Source organism: Mizuhopecten yessoensis, unplaced genomic scaffold, assembly GCF_002113885.1.
Source record: "Mizuhopecten yessoensis strain PY_sf001 unplaced genomic scaffold, ASM211388v2 scaffold9101, whole genome shotgun sequence".
NCBI lineage: Eukaryota > Metazoa > Mollusca > Bivalvia > Pectinida > Pectinidae > Mizuhopecten > Mizuhopecten yessoensis.
Window position 1 is genome coordinate 254,688 of NW_018407879.1, and position 13,241 is coordinate 267,928.

The window sequence follows — 13,241 nt, forward strand, 5'->3', positions numbered from 1 at the left end:
AGGTCCAAGTATCGAACTTCGAGATACACCGGAAGTTACATCACACCAACCGGATGTTGCCCCATTGACAGTAACACGCTTGAATCTGTCTTTCAGATAAGTAGTAAACCAATCTAAAATGCTATCTTCTACATCATACAGTTTCTCAACCAGTTTTTCGAAAACTTTAGATAGAATTGGTAGTAAAGATACTGGTCTGTAATTAGAGACTTCATTACGTTTACAAGATTTAAAAATGGGAATAACATTAGGCCCTTTTAAAACACTTAAAAATATACCATCGTTCAATGAACGGTTGGAAATGTAGCACACTCTTTAAAGACTACGCCAGAAATGCTGTTGTAGCCACAAGTGTTTTGTACATCTGTTTGTGTAAGTCCCTCCTGAACATCAGTACAATTCAAAATAATTGTGCTTAGCGGGCAGTCAAATTCATTTTTACATATATTTTAGGAAGATCACAATCGTCGGCAATACAAAACACACTATTGATATATATATATCCTAGATAAAAAAAATGTATATTGTATTCAGGTAGTTAAAAGTGGTATTGTGTTGTAATTATTGAAAGTATATACAATGTACATACAAATTCCTGTCATCAATCCGTGCGGTCCCCACCAGCCCCGGTCCGGGTCATCTCTTTTCCCAGTGAGGGACAGTACGCCACTCGTTGACAGGTGGTACTTATATTGCACGCCGCTCGTTGACAGGTGGTACTTTTATTGCACGCCACTCGTTGACTGGTGGTACTTATACAGTACATTTCACCTAATATCACGTCTGTTAATGTCACTTTTCGGTTATTGTCATGTTTTTTTGATGCACCGTTTTTCCTGCTATATAATCTATGCAATTCAATTCTTTTATTATCACCTGATTTTATGTCGATTTCTCTTAATATCACTTTATTTTGGCCACTGTCACAAAAAAAATACAGGTAAATGGTGGTAATGATTCATGATAAATGCCCTGGGGACCTTCTGTCACACCCTGGACGCATTATGTAAACAATACCTCAGCCTAACAGGGTATTTTTTACACCTGGCTGACTGTCAAACAATAGGTTACACCTGGCTGACTGTTAAACAATAGGTTGACTTACATACTTGTTAACATGATATTCACCTGTGGTTGGGGGAGCTATAGGACAGTCTAACACGGGGACGAATACCACTACTTATACCAATGTACTAATGTATCTGTTGTAGCTCTTAGACAACTTTATATACCAAATTATTATTATGTCAACCCAACTTATATCAAAATGAAAGGAATGTTCTCAATTTGTAACACGGTACTCTTAACAAAAGTAAGTAAATTTATACAAAGAGTAATGAAGCTACTTAATATCTAAAATAATTAAGCTAAAAGAATTATTGAAATGGGTTGTTATTGTATGAATTGTATCATGTGTCATATTATATTATGTGAGTACTATGTCCATCAATGTATACTATGTATTATGTGACCTCTTGTTACGCACGTATACGTGTGGCGTGAGTGTAAAAATAAAACTTGTCAAACTTGTCAAACATCTGTAAATTTTTCTAATGCCAAGTGTGATGTATTCTTTCAACTAATTATAACATGTGTACTATCTTCGATTACACACTTGCAGCAAATATCTAAGGAAATTAACCCATAAAAAGATGTTACTAGCGAAAGAACAGTATATAATATCAAGATATAGGTAAATATTTACCAAGTCTCATGTTTACAATTGAAATTGATGCAGTGCAAGCCAAACATTTGTATGCCTACATCACTACTGCAGTAAACAATCATAATTACAATTGTACTGATCGTCATTTTGCTACTAACTATATGAAATGTAACTGCATACTGAAATGAAATACAAATAATATATTTATTTCTATACTTATTTACTTATATCTATATTTCAACTAGGGTAAAGAACAAGGTTAGTTACAAAATATCAATCTTCTTCTTAGAGCCACATCAATTAGGCATTTGACTAAGTTCACTTCCGGTTTTGAGGGCTGAAAAACATCAGAAAATAGGTATTCTGTTTATGTCATGTTTCTGTTAATATCATGTTTTTTTCTGACAAATGGGAAGTGATATTAAGAGAAATCTACTGTATTGCACGCCACTCGTTGACTGGTGGTACTTATATTGCACGCCACTCGTTGACTGGTGGTACTTATATGTTTTGATTTCGGTTATTTATACTATAGACATCACGTCATGATCATCAGAGTATAGTTCCGAACATGAACTAGAATTTTGTTTTTGTAAACAAAAACATATGTCTAACCTTTCGGTATAAAAATTAACAAAGGGACATATCTCTTTATATAGTGGGGCACGAGATCCGAATTTAGAATGCGACACTCATACTTCCCAAGATACATTAAAACTATAGCAAATTTGGTCAACGTAGGTGAAATAACATGGAACTTATGCTCCGGACAAACTTCGGTATTAGAATTAATCAAAGGGCCATAACTCTGTATATAGTAAAGCACGAGACCTAATTATAGTTCACTACACACCTTCTGTTGGTGATGCAGGTATACTTCAAGTTTGATCAAGATATCTTTAACGGTTAAAAGTTATGGCCGGACAATTTGCGATTAGAAGAAGAAGAATAAGAAAAGAAGAAGAACCAGAAGAAGAACAAGCACTAATACAATATATATGTCTCCCTTCATTCAAAGGGGAGACATAATAAGTGACAAAAATTGGATGATGGAGGATCATTTATAAGAATGGTCGATGATTATTTTATAAATGTCCTGTTAGTGTTGCTCCCTTCTGTTCTGCTGTGTACTCAACACTTGTCGATCCAGTGGATGAAGACATCGCACAAGTGTGGACACACGTGTGATTGGTCAACATAAACATAAACTACATACACTTATTCTCTTACACGGCATTTATGTTTTTACCATGCAATCTTTTCTCCATTTCTCCGAAGAGGAGGTTTTTAGCACGCGGTAGGTGAAGATGTTGTATTTTGAACATCAAGCACGTCCAATGACCTTTTCGACATTATTTTACCTCACATGGCCCCACCATGCAGTACATTAACTGGTGTACTTCTATCTGATTGGGGAAAAAACAGCAGCCCGATATTGCAGGCTGGAAACTGAAATGAATGACAGTGCTATATACATGTACTTATACTCCGTGAAAAAAAATATGCAATGATTTGTTTATTGGTCAAATTATTAGCGAAGTTCGTCAACGTGTTTCTCAGGATGGGCAGCATCAGTTTCAGAGTAAATATTTATACATGTAAGATTGTTCAGGTATCTTCCATTTAATCCTACCTGCATGTATCTTCACAAAATGTGCACGAAGAGCAGTACAAGGTAGTGTGTTAAATGATTCAGAGAAACATGTCCAAATCTAATCAAATAACTGAACCATTTTCATGACAGCGGGTTCCTCCAATGAGACTTTTCTTTCGACACAATTTGATAGCGGGAGTGTATTTTCGTTGCTAATGGGAATGTGTTATACACTGGGTCTCGCTCCACTTAACGACTGGCTATAACAACACAACGCAAACATTTCCACATAATCCAGAACAAAAACCAAAATGCAATCGAAATACATATATACAAATAAACGCTCGTACATTAGTCCGAATTATTCTGACGTTTTATCGACTTTTTTCATCTCGTTCTGTCGTCGACATATTTCGCGCATAATATAGAGGGCCGTAGTTCTGACGTTAATCGACGACAGGCCGATATGAAAAAAGTCGATAAAACGTCAGAATAATTCGGACTACTCGTACATATACCGATAGTTAACAGCTTGCCGTCATCTGAAGTTAAAAAAAAATAAGCCGCAGTCTGACGTCGACTGCGCAAAACGACAATAAAGAGATACCTCGATCATCGAAATCAACCTGCACGCCCAGGAAAAACCGGAGATATCCCCCGGAAACCTGTATCCAAAAGCGGGATAAATATTATTTCCCTGCAAGTCCGATTTCTCTGAGGTGATAGTTGGACCGCTGTCTACTCTTTTATAACAGACCTACTAAACCACCCTAAGAAAAAAGCTATACATCCTTAAATTTAGTATAAACCGTACGTCCCGAGTAGGCGACTCGAAATGACCACGCTGACACATCTACCACCATGTACCCGAGTACACGTGACAGCCTTCTGCTGCTCGTGCCGCACGAGACAAATTATTCTCGCTTCTACTGCGAACCGCGGGAATATTTGATTACTGGACATAAGCCTGCTATCACGGGCCTGGTATCACGGGGGCCTGGTATTACGGGAGGTGGTTTATAAAATCTTTTTCTATTCTATAATTAGAAATACGATAACGTGTTAACAAATTTAAACTGTAAAAACACTTTCCATTTATGCACAGTTTGTCCATCACAAAGGGTGCTTTCCATGATTTCGCTTCTCTTACTAAAAAAACACATTCAAAAGTAAAAAATACTACGTTAAAGTAAGTAGCCAAATACATCCAATTATGCCACCAAATACCGCTAAACACGCCACAATTAGTAATGTGACCGCACAACGCACAAAAAATAGCGTGCACACACCGTGCATACATCGTTCACACATCGTCCGCACATCGTCCATACATGATGCGCACAACTGTGCGATTTAACAATCGTTCGCCCCGTTGTGCGCTTCACTCCGCACAACTGTGCGATTGGGTACAATTTGTTGATCAATATTACGGAATGAAAAAAATACGGAAAGCTCGTATGCAATAATGAAAACAGTATGTATTATTGTAATTTCTCATCACAGTAGTGAAGATTATGTACAGTTTTACAATGCGTGTAACACAGCATTACAGTGAAAGAATGGGTTTCGCGCCAAGGTAACAAAATATGTAAATAACAATTTGATGAGTTACCGGGGTTTGACCTGGCCTGTACCTGACACATAGAGCTGATATGCGATACCGTATGACCGTAATGAAAACACAGCTGGACGTATTTGTTATTTGCATTCGGTTTGCCTATTTCTCCTATTCACCTGTGTTTTCACACCCCTGGCCCTACCCGACGAAATACGTAAGCGCCCCGGGCGGGGGAAAAACTACCGCCAGGTACATGCAGACGGCTTGTGGCTATGTTTACCTGTATACGGGACTGTGTTGTTATTTCACAGGTGTCGATTAAGGTCGTTTAAGAAATACCGAAAACATAATTTCTAAATTTAAGAAAGTATAGATATAAAGGTAAGTTTATAGGTGTAGGTAGAATATAGAAACATACGTAAATATCGAGGTTTATATGTTTAAACACGAAACCGTATATATTGTTAAGGCATTCCTCAATTTACACCAACCACGATTGTTATTGCACAACGTTCCTCCATCGTGCACACAAATGTGCGCAAGATATGATCGCCAAATTTTTTATCGTTCGCACATCGTTCGCACACCGTGCACACATCGTGCGCACACCGCACATCGTGTAATGTTGTGCGATCCCACAACTGTAGCATGAAATATGACATTAAAAAATTGATTGTATAAAAATAAATTATGTTAAAAAACTAAAATAATGAATGAGCTGAAATTCTGTTAGAAGAAATAAGAAAAAAAAGTTAAATTTTGGTTGAAAAAAAATCGTGTTAGAACGCTAAATAATACTACCAGCTCGAAAACGCCAAAATCCGCCAAATTACGTACACAATATATGTAGATAATAGACTTAGAATCTTAGGATTTCTCTTACACATATTTGAAATTATGATTATATAAACTTATATGTTAAACACTAACTGATCAATCAGACTTATTCCTATTGGATTATTCTTTTATTGTTTCCTGCAATATTTATAATATCATGAAAAATCATTGAGCTCTGATGAACATATCCCTAATATGACAATGCATGTACATGTATATGTACCAATTTTAGACATGGAGTCACCGGATCATAGTATACAGTTAAAGTATAGGGTTGAGGAATATTGCAAGTTTCTGGTGTCCCGATACCAGGTCTATTTCCCGAGGCGAAGCCGAGGGAAATTGGCATGGTCAAGGGACACCAGAAACTTGCTATATCCCTCAACCCCATACTTTAACTGTTTTTCTATACGATACAAACTGGAGAGATAGTTTTAACAAGAAAGTATTTATAAACCATAAGCTGTATAGCTTCACGTTCCAACTACCTTTTTGATGGCAATGGAACCAAATGCTTCCGAGTTCGGTAACAAGCTCCGCCCACCTCTCGTCTGATTGGCTCGGTGGAAACACCCGAGTGTAGGTGTGTTTTAGTTCCCAGACTAACACACAGGACTAAAACACAGTCAGGCAAAAGCGGGGATGTATTCGATTTAACCAATTACTTTTATATGGAGTAAATAAAGTAGAGGTATGTTAAATATATATATAAAGAGTGAAGGCAGTATGTCATTCGGCTCATATGACCTTACGTATCTGGTTCTTCCTGTCATTCTTCTGCTGACTCTGATAATATAATTGTATCATCAGTAAATAGAAATATAAACAGTTTGCGATAGATATGTAAGGCTCGTTATGAAACATTTTATGTAAGGTAGGTAGACACTCTACACCAGAAATTACTAGTATTTCCAAATCATTCAATTACATAGAGAAAGAGTGAGAGAAGGACACAGTGATAGATGTTCTCCTTTCGTCACGCCAATTATCACATGGAACATTTGGGATGATTAAACAAGATACTACGATAGTGTTGTTCTTTTTCTCGTTCATCATTGGTTTTGTAAATTGGTATAAAATGTTTGAATTATTTCTTAAGCTAGATTTCAGACCTCGTTAATTTGGGGCTTAATGTCAATGGTGCAATTCACGCGTTTGAAAATATTTTACACATTTCAAACTTTGTATTTGATAATTTCGGCACACAAAGATGAGTATATATTCATTTTAACATGCAGAGCCACACGAACACACTGGGCTTTATTTGGCACTTAGACGTGTTCTTCTCGTGGTCTCCGAAATTAAAGTAAGCACGTGTTGGTGACCTCCATCTCATGACTGAGGCCGGTGTCTCGTGAGCAGATACACACATAAGCACATGGCCAATTTAGACACAAACTCTTGTTTATTCCTGTCCACTTAAAATTTAAACTTGTGGTCAACCCACGTGCAGTTTCAAGTTTCTTCAGCTTAACCTCATAGTTAAGCTAACTTTTAAAACTACAAAATCTTAACGTTTCGATTATTACATGTACTTATATTTCATCGTATACGAAAATACATCATATTGATTCCCCGAGCCTACATGTCCAAGTTTAATCTGTTCCAGTTATCCCAACATATATTGTCTCACTGTGAACAAGATGGGTACAATCGAGTGAGAATATTTTACGGTATCTTAAATTCACATGATAAGCGTGTTTACATATACACGAAGGTCAAACAGCACGGTCAGATAAAACTCGCGGCCAGAGACAGGTCAAGTAACTAGGTCGTCAAAACATTGCTCAGTAAATTCAGCTGAATTTGCCATAATTAAGTATTTTACTATTTTTTTTTACTTGATGCAGTACATTGACAAGTATACTGCAAGATATAAATGTATTTAAACTGTTAATCATCATCGCACGCAACATTCTTAATAATGACTATATAAGCCTTGACTCAATCATTAGTACATGTACACTTAACCAATAAGTGAAGCTTAAGATTGTCAGAAATGACCTTGTCCGTCTTCGTGAGACCCTTCCCACGTGCCTGATAACCCAGGAATTACTAACGTTATATAAGCTGGTTACACAACCAAACCTATATAAGACCTGATGGTCCTGAGTTACCGGTAGCTACACGGCATCATCATGAAGGTACTTGCAGTCATATCCCTCCTCTGTTTCGTGTCTCTAGGGTATTGCCAGCAGGGTAATTTGGTGGAGCTTGCGGAACAGCTTGGGGCCAAGACTCTGGTAGACCTAGTCAAGGAGGCCGGTCTTGCCGAAACCCTTTCAACCGGAGGTATAGTGTACATTGACAGGCTTTATTATATTAATCTAATGTAACTTTTTCACATTATAAACATGCATTTAAATTTATACTGTGACAATTGCTTAAAATGAGGAGCTCGTTCTTGACATGTTCCTAATCCAGAACGTGGAAAGTTTTCTTTGTAAAATCCTTTCATTGCCTGATTTATGACAACATTTCAGGTTACGTTTACATTTATACATATATAAGCCTGATTTATAACAACATTTCAGGGTACGTTTACATTTATACATATATGAGCCTGATTTATGACAACATTTCAGGTTACGTTTACATTTATACATATATAAGCCTGATTCATGACAACATTTCAGGTTACCTTTACATTTATACATATATAAGCCTGATTTATGACAACATTTCAGGCTACCTTTACATTTATACATATATAAGCCTGATTTATGACACCATTTCAGGTTACCTTTACATTTATACATATATAAGCCTGATTTATGACAACATTTCAGGTTACGTTTACATTTATACATATATAAGCCTGATTTTCGTAGCAATATTGCATTACAGACATTCATTAATCTGATGTATATTGAAGTTGTCCTGTCCCGTACATACAAACAAATGTGTTTTACTGTTTTGGATGAGTTTGAATATGCTAATAGTGTCGTTTCAATCGTTGTTGTTTTTAGGGTCTCTTTGAGGTCCATCGTTCTTGTTTCAGTGTCTTTTTGAGGTCCAAATTTGTCCTTTTCTACTGACGTTGTAGTGTATAAAACTATATGTATTTTGTCCTTTTATGATTGAGCTGTAATATATTTTGCTTTGTTTATTGACGGGTGTATTTTGTCTTTGTGTGAGTTGGTTTGAAATGTTTTTCTCGCAAATTAATGATGTGGATTGTGTTCTGGTGTGATGACAGTGGTAAATTTGTCTTTGTGTGTTGTCGCTGTAGAATCTTTTATAATCAACTAGTTTGTATTGACGCTGTGGTGAATTTTGCTATCATGTGTTGACGTTATTATATCTGTACTTTGTGTTGACGTTGTAGAATAGTTTAACATTGTATAGTGACGCTGTGATATATTTTGTCCTTGTATGTTTACGCTGCGGACGACTTTATCATTGTGTCGACGTTGTAGTATAGTTTGCCTTAGTGTGTTAAGTGCTGACGCTGTGGTATATTTTGCCCTTGTGTGTTTACACTGTTGCGTATTTTGCCCTGGTATGGTGAGAATATGGTACATTTTGTTTTCGTATGTTGACTGTTTTGTTTTATCTTTGTGTCTTAATTCTGTGGACTATTTTGTCCGTGTGTGTTGACGCTGTGGTAGTTTTGTCCTTGTGTGGTGATGCTGTGATAGTTTTGTCCTTGTGTGGTGACGCTGTGGTAGTTTTGTCCGTGTGTGGCGACGCTGTGATAGTTTTGTTCGTGTGTGGCGACGCTGTGATAGTTTTGTTCGTGTGTGGCGAGACTGTGGTAGTTTTGTCCTTGTGTGGCGACGCTGTGGTAGTTTGTCCTTGTGTGGTGACGCTGTGGTAGTTTCGTCCTTGTGTGGTGACGCTGTGGTAGTTTCGTCCTTGTGTGGTGACGCTGTGGTAGTTTTGTCCGTGTGTGGTGACGCTGTGGTAGTTTCGTCCTTGTCTGGTGACGCTGTGGTAGTTTCGTCCGTGTGTGGTGACGCTGTGGTTGTTTTGACCGCGTGTGGTGACGCTGTGGTAGTTTTGTCCCTGTGTGTAGACGTTTTGGTATATTGTGTTATGTTTTGTTGAAGCTGTTTTGACATTGTAATATAATTTTATGTTGTGCTATTATGTGTTGGAGCTGTGATATATTTTGACACTTTATGTTGACAATGTGTTCGATTTGTATATTTTGTCATTGTGTGCTGCCGATGTATTTGTCCCCATGTATTGACGCTGTGGTTTATTTTTTCTTGTGCGATGTCACTATGGAATACATTGTCTTTGTTGCTGTTGTGCTATGATTTGTCATTGTTTGTTGAAGCTGTGATATATTTTATTCTTCTATGATGTTTCCCTACACGGTATTATGTGGTGTTTCTCTCCAGGTCCCTTCACTATCTTCGGTCCCACCGATGATGCTTTCACCAAGTTGCCACGCGTCATTATTAATTACCTAAAGAAGAACAAGACAGCGCTACAGGATGTCCTAAAATATCACGTGGTCAGTGGAAAGGTGTACTCCTCTCAGCTGTCCAACGAACTCCAGGCTGCCTCTTTGTTGACTCCAGCCAAGATTAGGATCAACATTTACCAGGGCGGCAAGGTACGCAACTTGTTAATGGTTAAAGGTCACGAAGATAGTGGTTCAATGTCAAATATTTTTACAATAGTAACTGCTGGTCAAGACGTCCGAAGGTTTGAAAAGTAATTGCAATGTCCTCAGTATTAATTTATCTATTAAGAAATCAATTTTTTGGTATCATCAAGGGTTACTTTACAGGAATAAAGTGTGTATTCTAACGCAAAAATGCTGAAAACAGTAAAGTTACAAAATATGTGTGAATTCTTTTTGAGACTTTATATAAGTGAAGATAACATTATTATTAAACTGTATCTTTCGGTGCCACAGGGGGTGACTGCCGATGGCTCGCCAATTGTGAAGGTTGACCAAAACGCCACAAACGGTGTGATCCACGTAGTAGACCGAGGAATGTTTCCCATCCCGATCGAGTCTATGGTGGACATGGTGAAGGCCGATCGTAACCTCAAAACCCTTCTCGCTGCCGTTACTGCCGCCGGTATAGGTGGCGCTCTCGGTGGTAAGTCTTTAGTACTCATGAAAGGGGTGGGTCTGAATGCGCTGTCGGCAATAAGTCTGCAGTGCCCAGAAATGGGGCAACCACGGAAACTGTCCTTGGTACGAAACCACTGTTAACAAAATATATGACATATGACGCTGAACCCGGAATGAGAGAGAAATGATTGTCAAAATTATTTTCTTTTCTTATCGAGTAAATCATGACCCAAATGTGAGGATCTTACTAAACTGATACAGTTGAATAGTAAACGTTGAGGAAATATATCCAAGCTGGCAACTCTTTTGTTTACCATGGTAACTAAATTTTGTTTGCTCTTTTCTGTCCATAGCCGACGGTCTGACCCTCTTTGCTCCGACAGACAAAGCCTTCGCCAAGCTTCCAGCCGGCACACTGGATAACCTACTGAAGAACAAGACCGCTTTGACCGGTAAGGGAGAAGGTTACTTTGGGTCATTTTCAAACATCCTCCTGGTATTTGCTGCGCTTATGATAAAATAAAGGAAGGTCTATTTAACTAAGATAGTATAATGACCGGTATCTATATTAATGCCCATTGTCAACAAGATATTTACAGGTCTGCAACTTTTGATGTATAATTAGTCATTTATGATTGTTAGAGCACTTAAACACTTAAACTCTACACGTGTTTCTTATATATACAGAGGTACTGACGTACCATGTTGTCAAGGGAACAGCCTTCAGCGCAAGTCTGACTGACGGAGAGAAGGTCGCCACTCTGGAGGGCAAGGACCTCTCCATCTCCCTGGATAATGGTCAGTAGCTTGTGATCAGGTGTAATAGCAATTATCAACTTTGTTTGTTTTCAGCACACAAAAATTAAGTATATATCCTCAATTTGGGCAAACATGTTGCCGTTAATTACATTTTTCAGAAGAGAAAAAAACGCTACCGTTTACTGTTTTTGTTTCTTTGAATATCTTTATAACTAATATTACGTCCTAGACAGGGGTAAGGCATTTCTGATATCATTGCTTGCTTTCTTTTTAAATAGGTATGGTAAAGGTAGATAACGCTATGGTTATCCGTCCTGATGACGCCGTTACCAACGGAGTTATCCACATCATCGACAGCGTCCTTCTTCCGCCACAGTACAGACGTCACTTCCGGCTCAATAATTGAACATTACTCCAATCATAAAAACCAGCTACATGTCAATTTCATGTGTATATTAATCATTGATTTGTTATTGTTGTATTGAATAAGGAAAATATAAAAATATTTCTTTTACAAATGCTTTTGTCTGTTGTGGTCATTTGTGCTTCTTGGATATAAAGGAAATGTAAATGATTGAGGACATACTGTTGTTCTAATGAAATTGTGTCTAGGTCCTTACTTTTAAACTGCTAATGATATTTTGATAAAAGTTCAGCTGAAAAACTGTATTACTTAAATGAAGTATAGTGTACATTTCTTTAAATTCTAATGTGAACTTGACTAGGTTGCATGTCCGTACTGCACCAGACTAGTTGGTGGTCTACTAGAGGTCCTTTCTGAACCAGACTAGTCGGTGGTCTACTAAAGGTCCTTACTGCACCAGCCTAGTTGATGGTCTAAAGGTCTTTACTGCACCAGTCTAGTTGGTGGTCTGCTAAAGGGGTTTGTTTGAGATGTCTCGTAGGAATGTCTTCACAGACAACAGCTAGGCCTTATTTGCATTCCATAAGCAATGAAGTGACGACATAATAACTACATCATCTAAACAAACCTTATAACATATATGACGGTATTACAAAGTACAGACAATGTCAATTTCAAGTAATTACTCTCATGTTTGATGTAGACGAAAAACGGTAAGTACCTTAAAACAATTTTAACCCAATCACATACCTAGTGTTAACATGTACAGCACTTACTAAAGCTATGATGATATACAGTTAAGTTAATGCAGGAATGAGGGTACAGCACTTTTGCCAAAATTCAGGATATTTGTACGTTTGTGATAGGGAGCGTAAGGATCATCCGGGTAGTGTCGATGTTTCCACCAGTAACCGGTGACCATCTTATCATACAGTTTGCTCTGTTGGTCGTTACACCTGACATGTTGCTGTAGTTGATAGCGACGTTGGGTAGTCTCTGCCCACATTCTTCCCGTTCTTAAAGCTGACCATTGTCTCGGTGCCTACGGGTTGTAGGTATGGGGAGCACAAATGTGTCTGTGACCTTTAATATAGTCTTACCTGGTTGATTTAAACGTAATCACCATAAACAAATGTACAGCAAACTGTATTATTATTCTACCATTTGTCATGAGAAATTATGATATTAAAACGTTGTTTGTTTATGAATAGGGGGAAATGTACAAAGAAATTGTGAAGAGGATACGGGACCTTTAAATACGTTGGCAGTAAACCAGATAGGAAAATGAGCATTGAGTATTAATTATATTGAGATTCTACTGTTCTTCCACATCCTATAGCAAAACAACAGATAAAAATACAGAAATCAGTTTGTTCTATCTTTGCTCTAGTACTTGCTCTAGTAGGGTGCATTTACTTAAAACCC

The 13,241-nt window shown here is 37.6% G+C and overlaps 1 protein-coding gene across 1 annotated transcript in view; it reads left to right on the forward strand.

Annotated features, from left to right (window-relative positions):
* The first annotated feature begins 7,756 nt into the window (after window positions 1–7,756).
* The window catches only part of LOC110457315 (transforming growth factor-beta-induced protein ig-h3-like), a 17,891-nt gene continuing 12,406 nt past the window's right edge, over window positions 7,757–13,241 (forward strand). Inside the window, exons 1-6 of the mRNA XM_021508529.1 lie at window positions 7,757–7,947; window positions 10,005–10,222; window positions 10,529–10,718; window positions 11,047–11,145; window positions 11,381–11,491; window positions 11,731–11,855. Coding sequence (XP_021364204.1) covers window positions 7,794–7,947; window positions 10,005–10,222; window positions 10,529–10,718; window positions 11,047–11,145; window positions 11,381–11,491; window positions 11,731–11,855 — 897 coding nt within the window. The 5' untranslated portion in view covers window positions 7,757–7,793. The remainder of the gene's footprint in view (window positions 7,948–10,004; window positions 10,223–10,528; window positions 10,719–11,046; window positions 11,146–11,380; window positions 11,492–11,730; window positions 11,856–13,241) is intronic.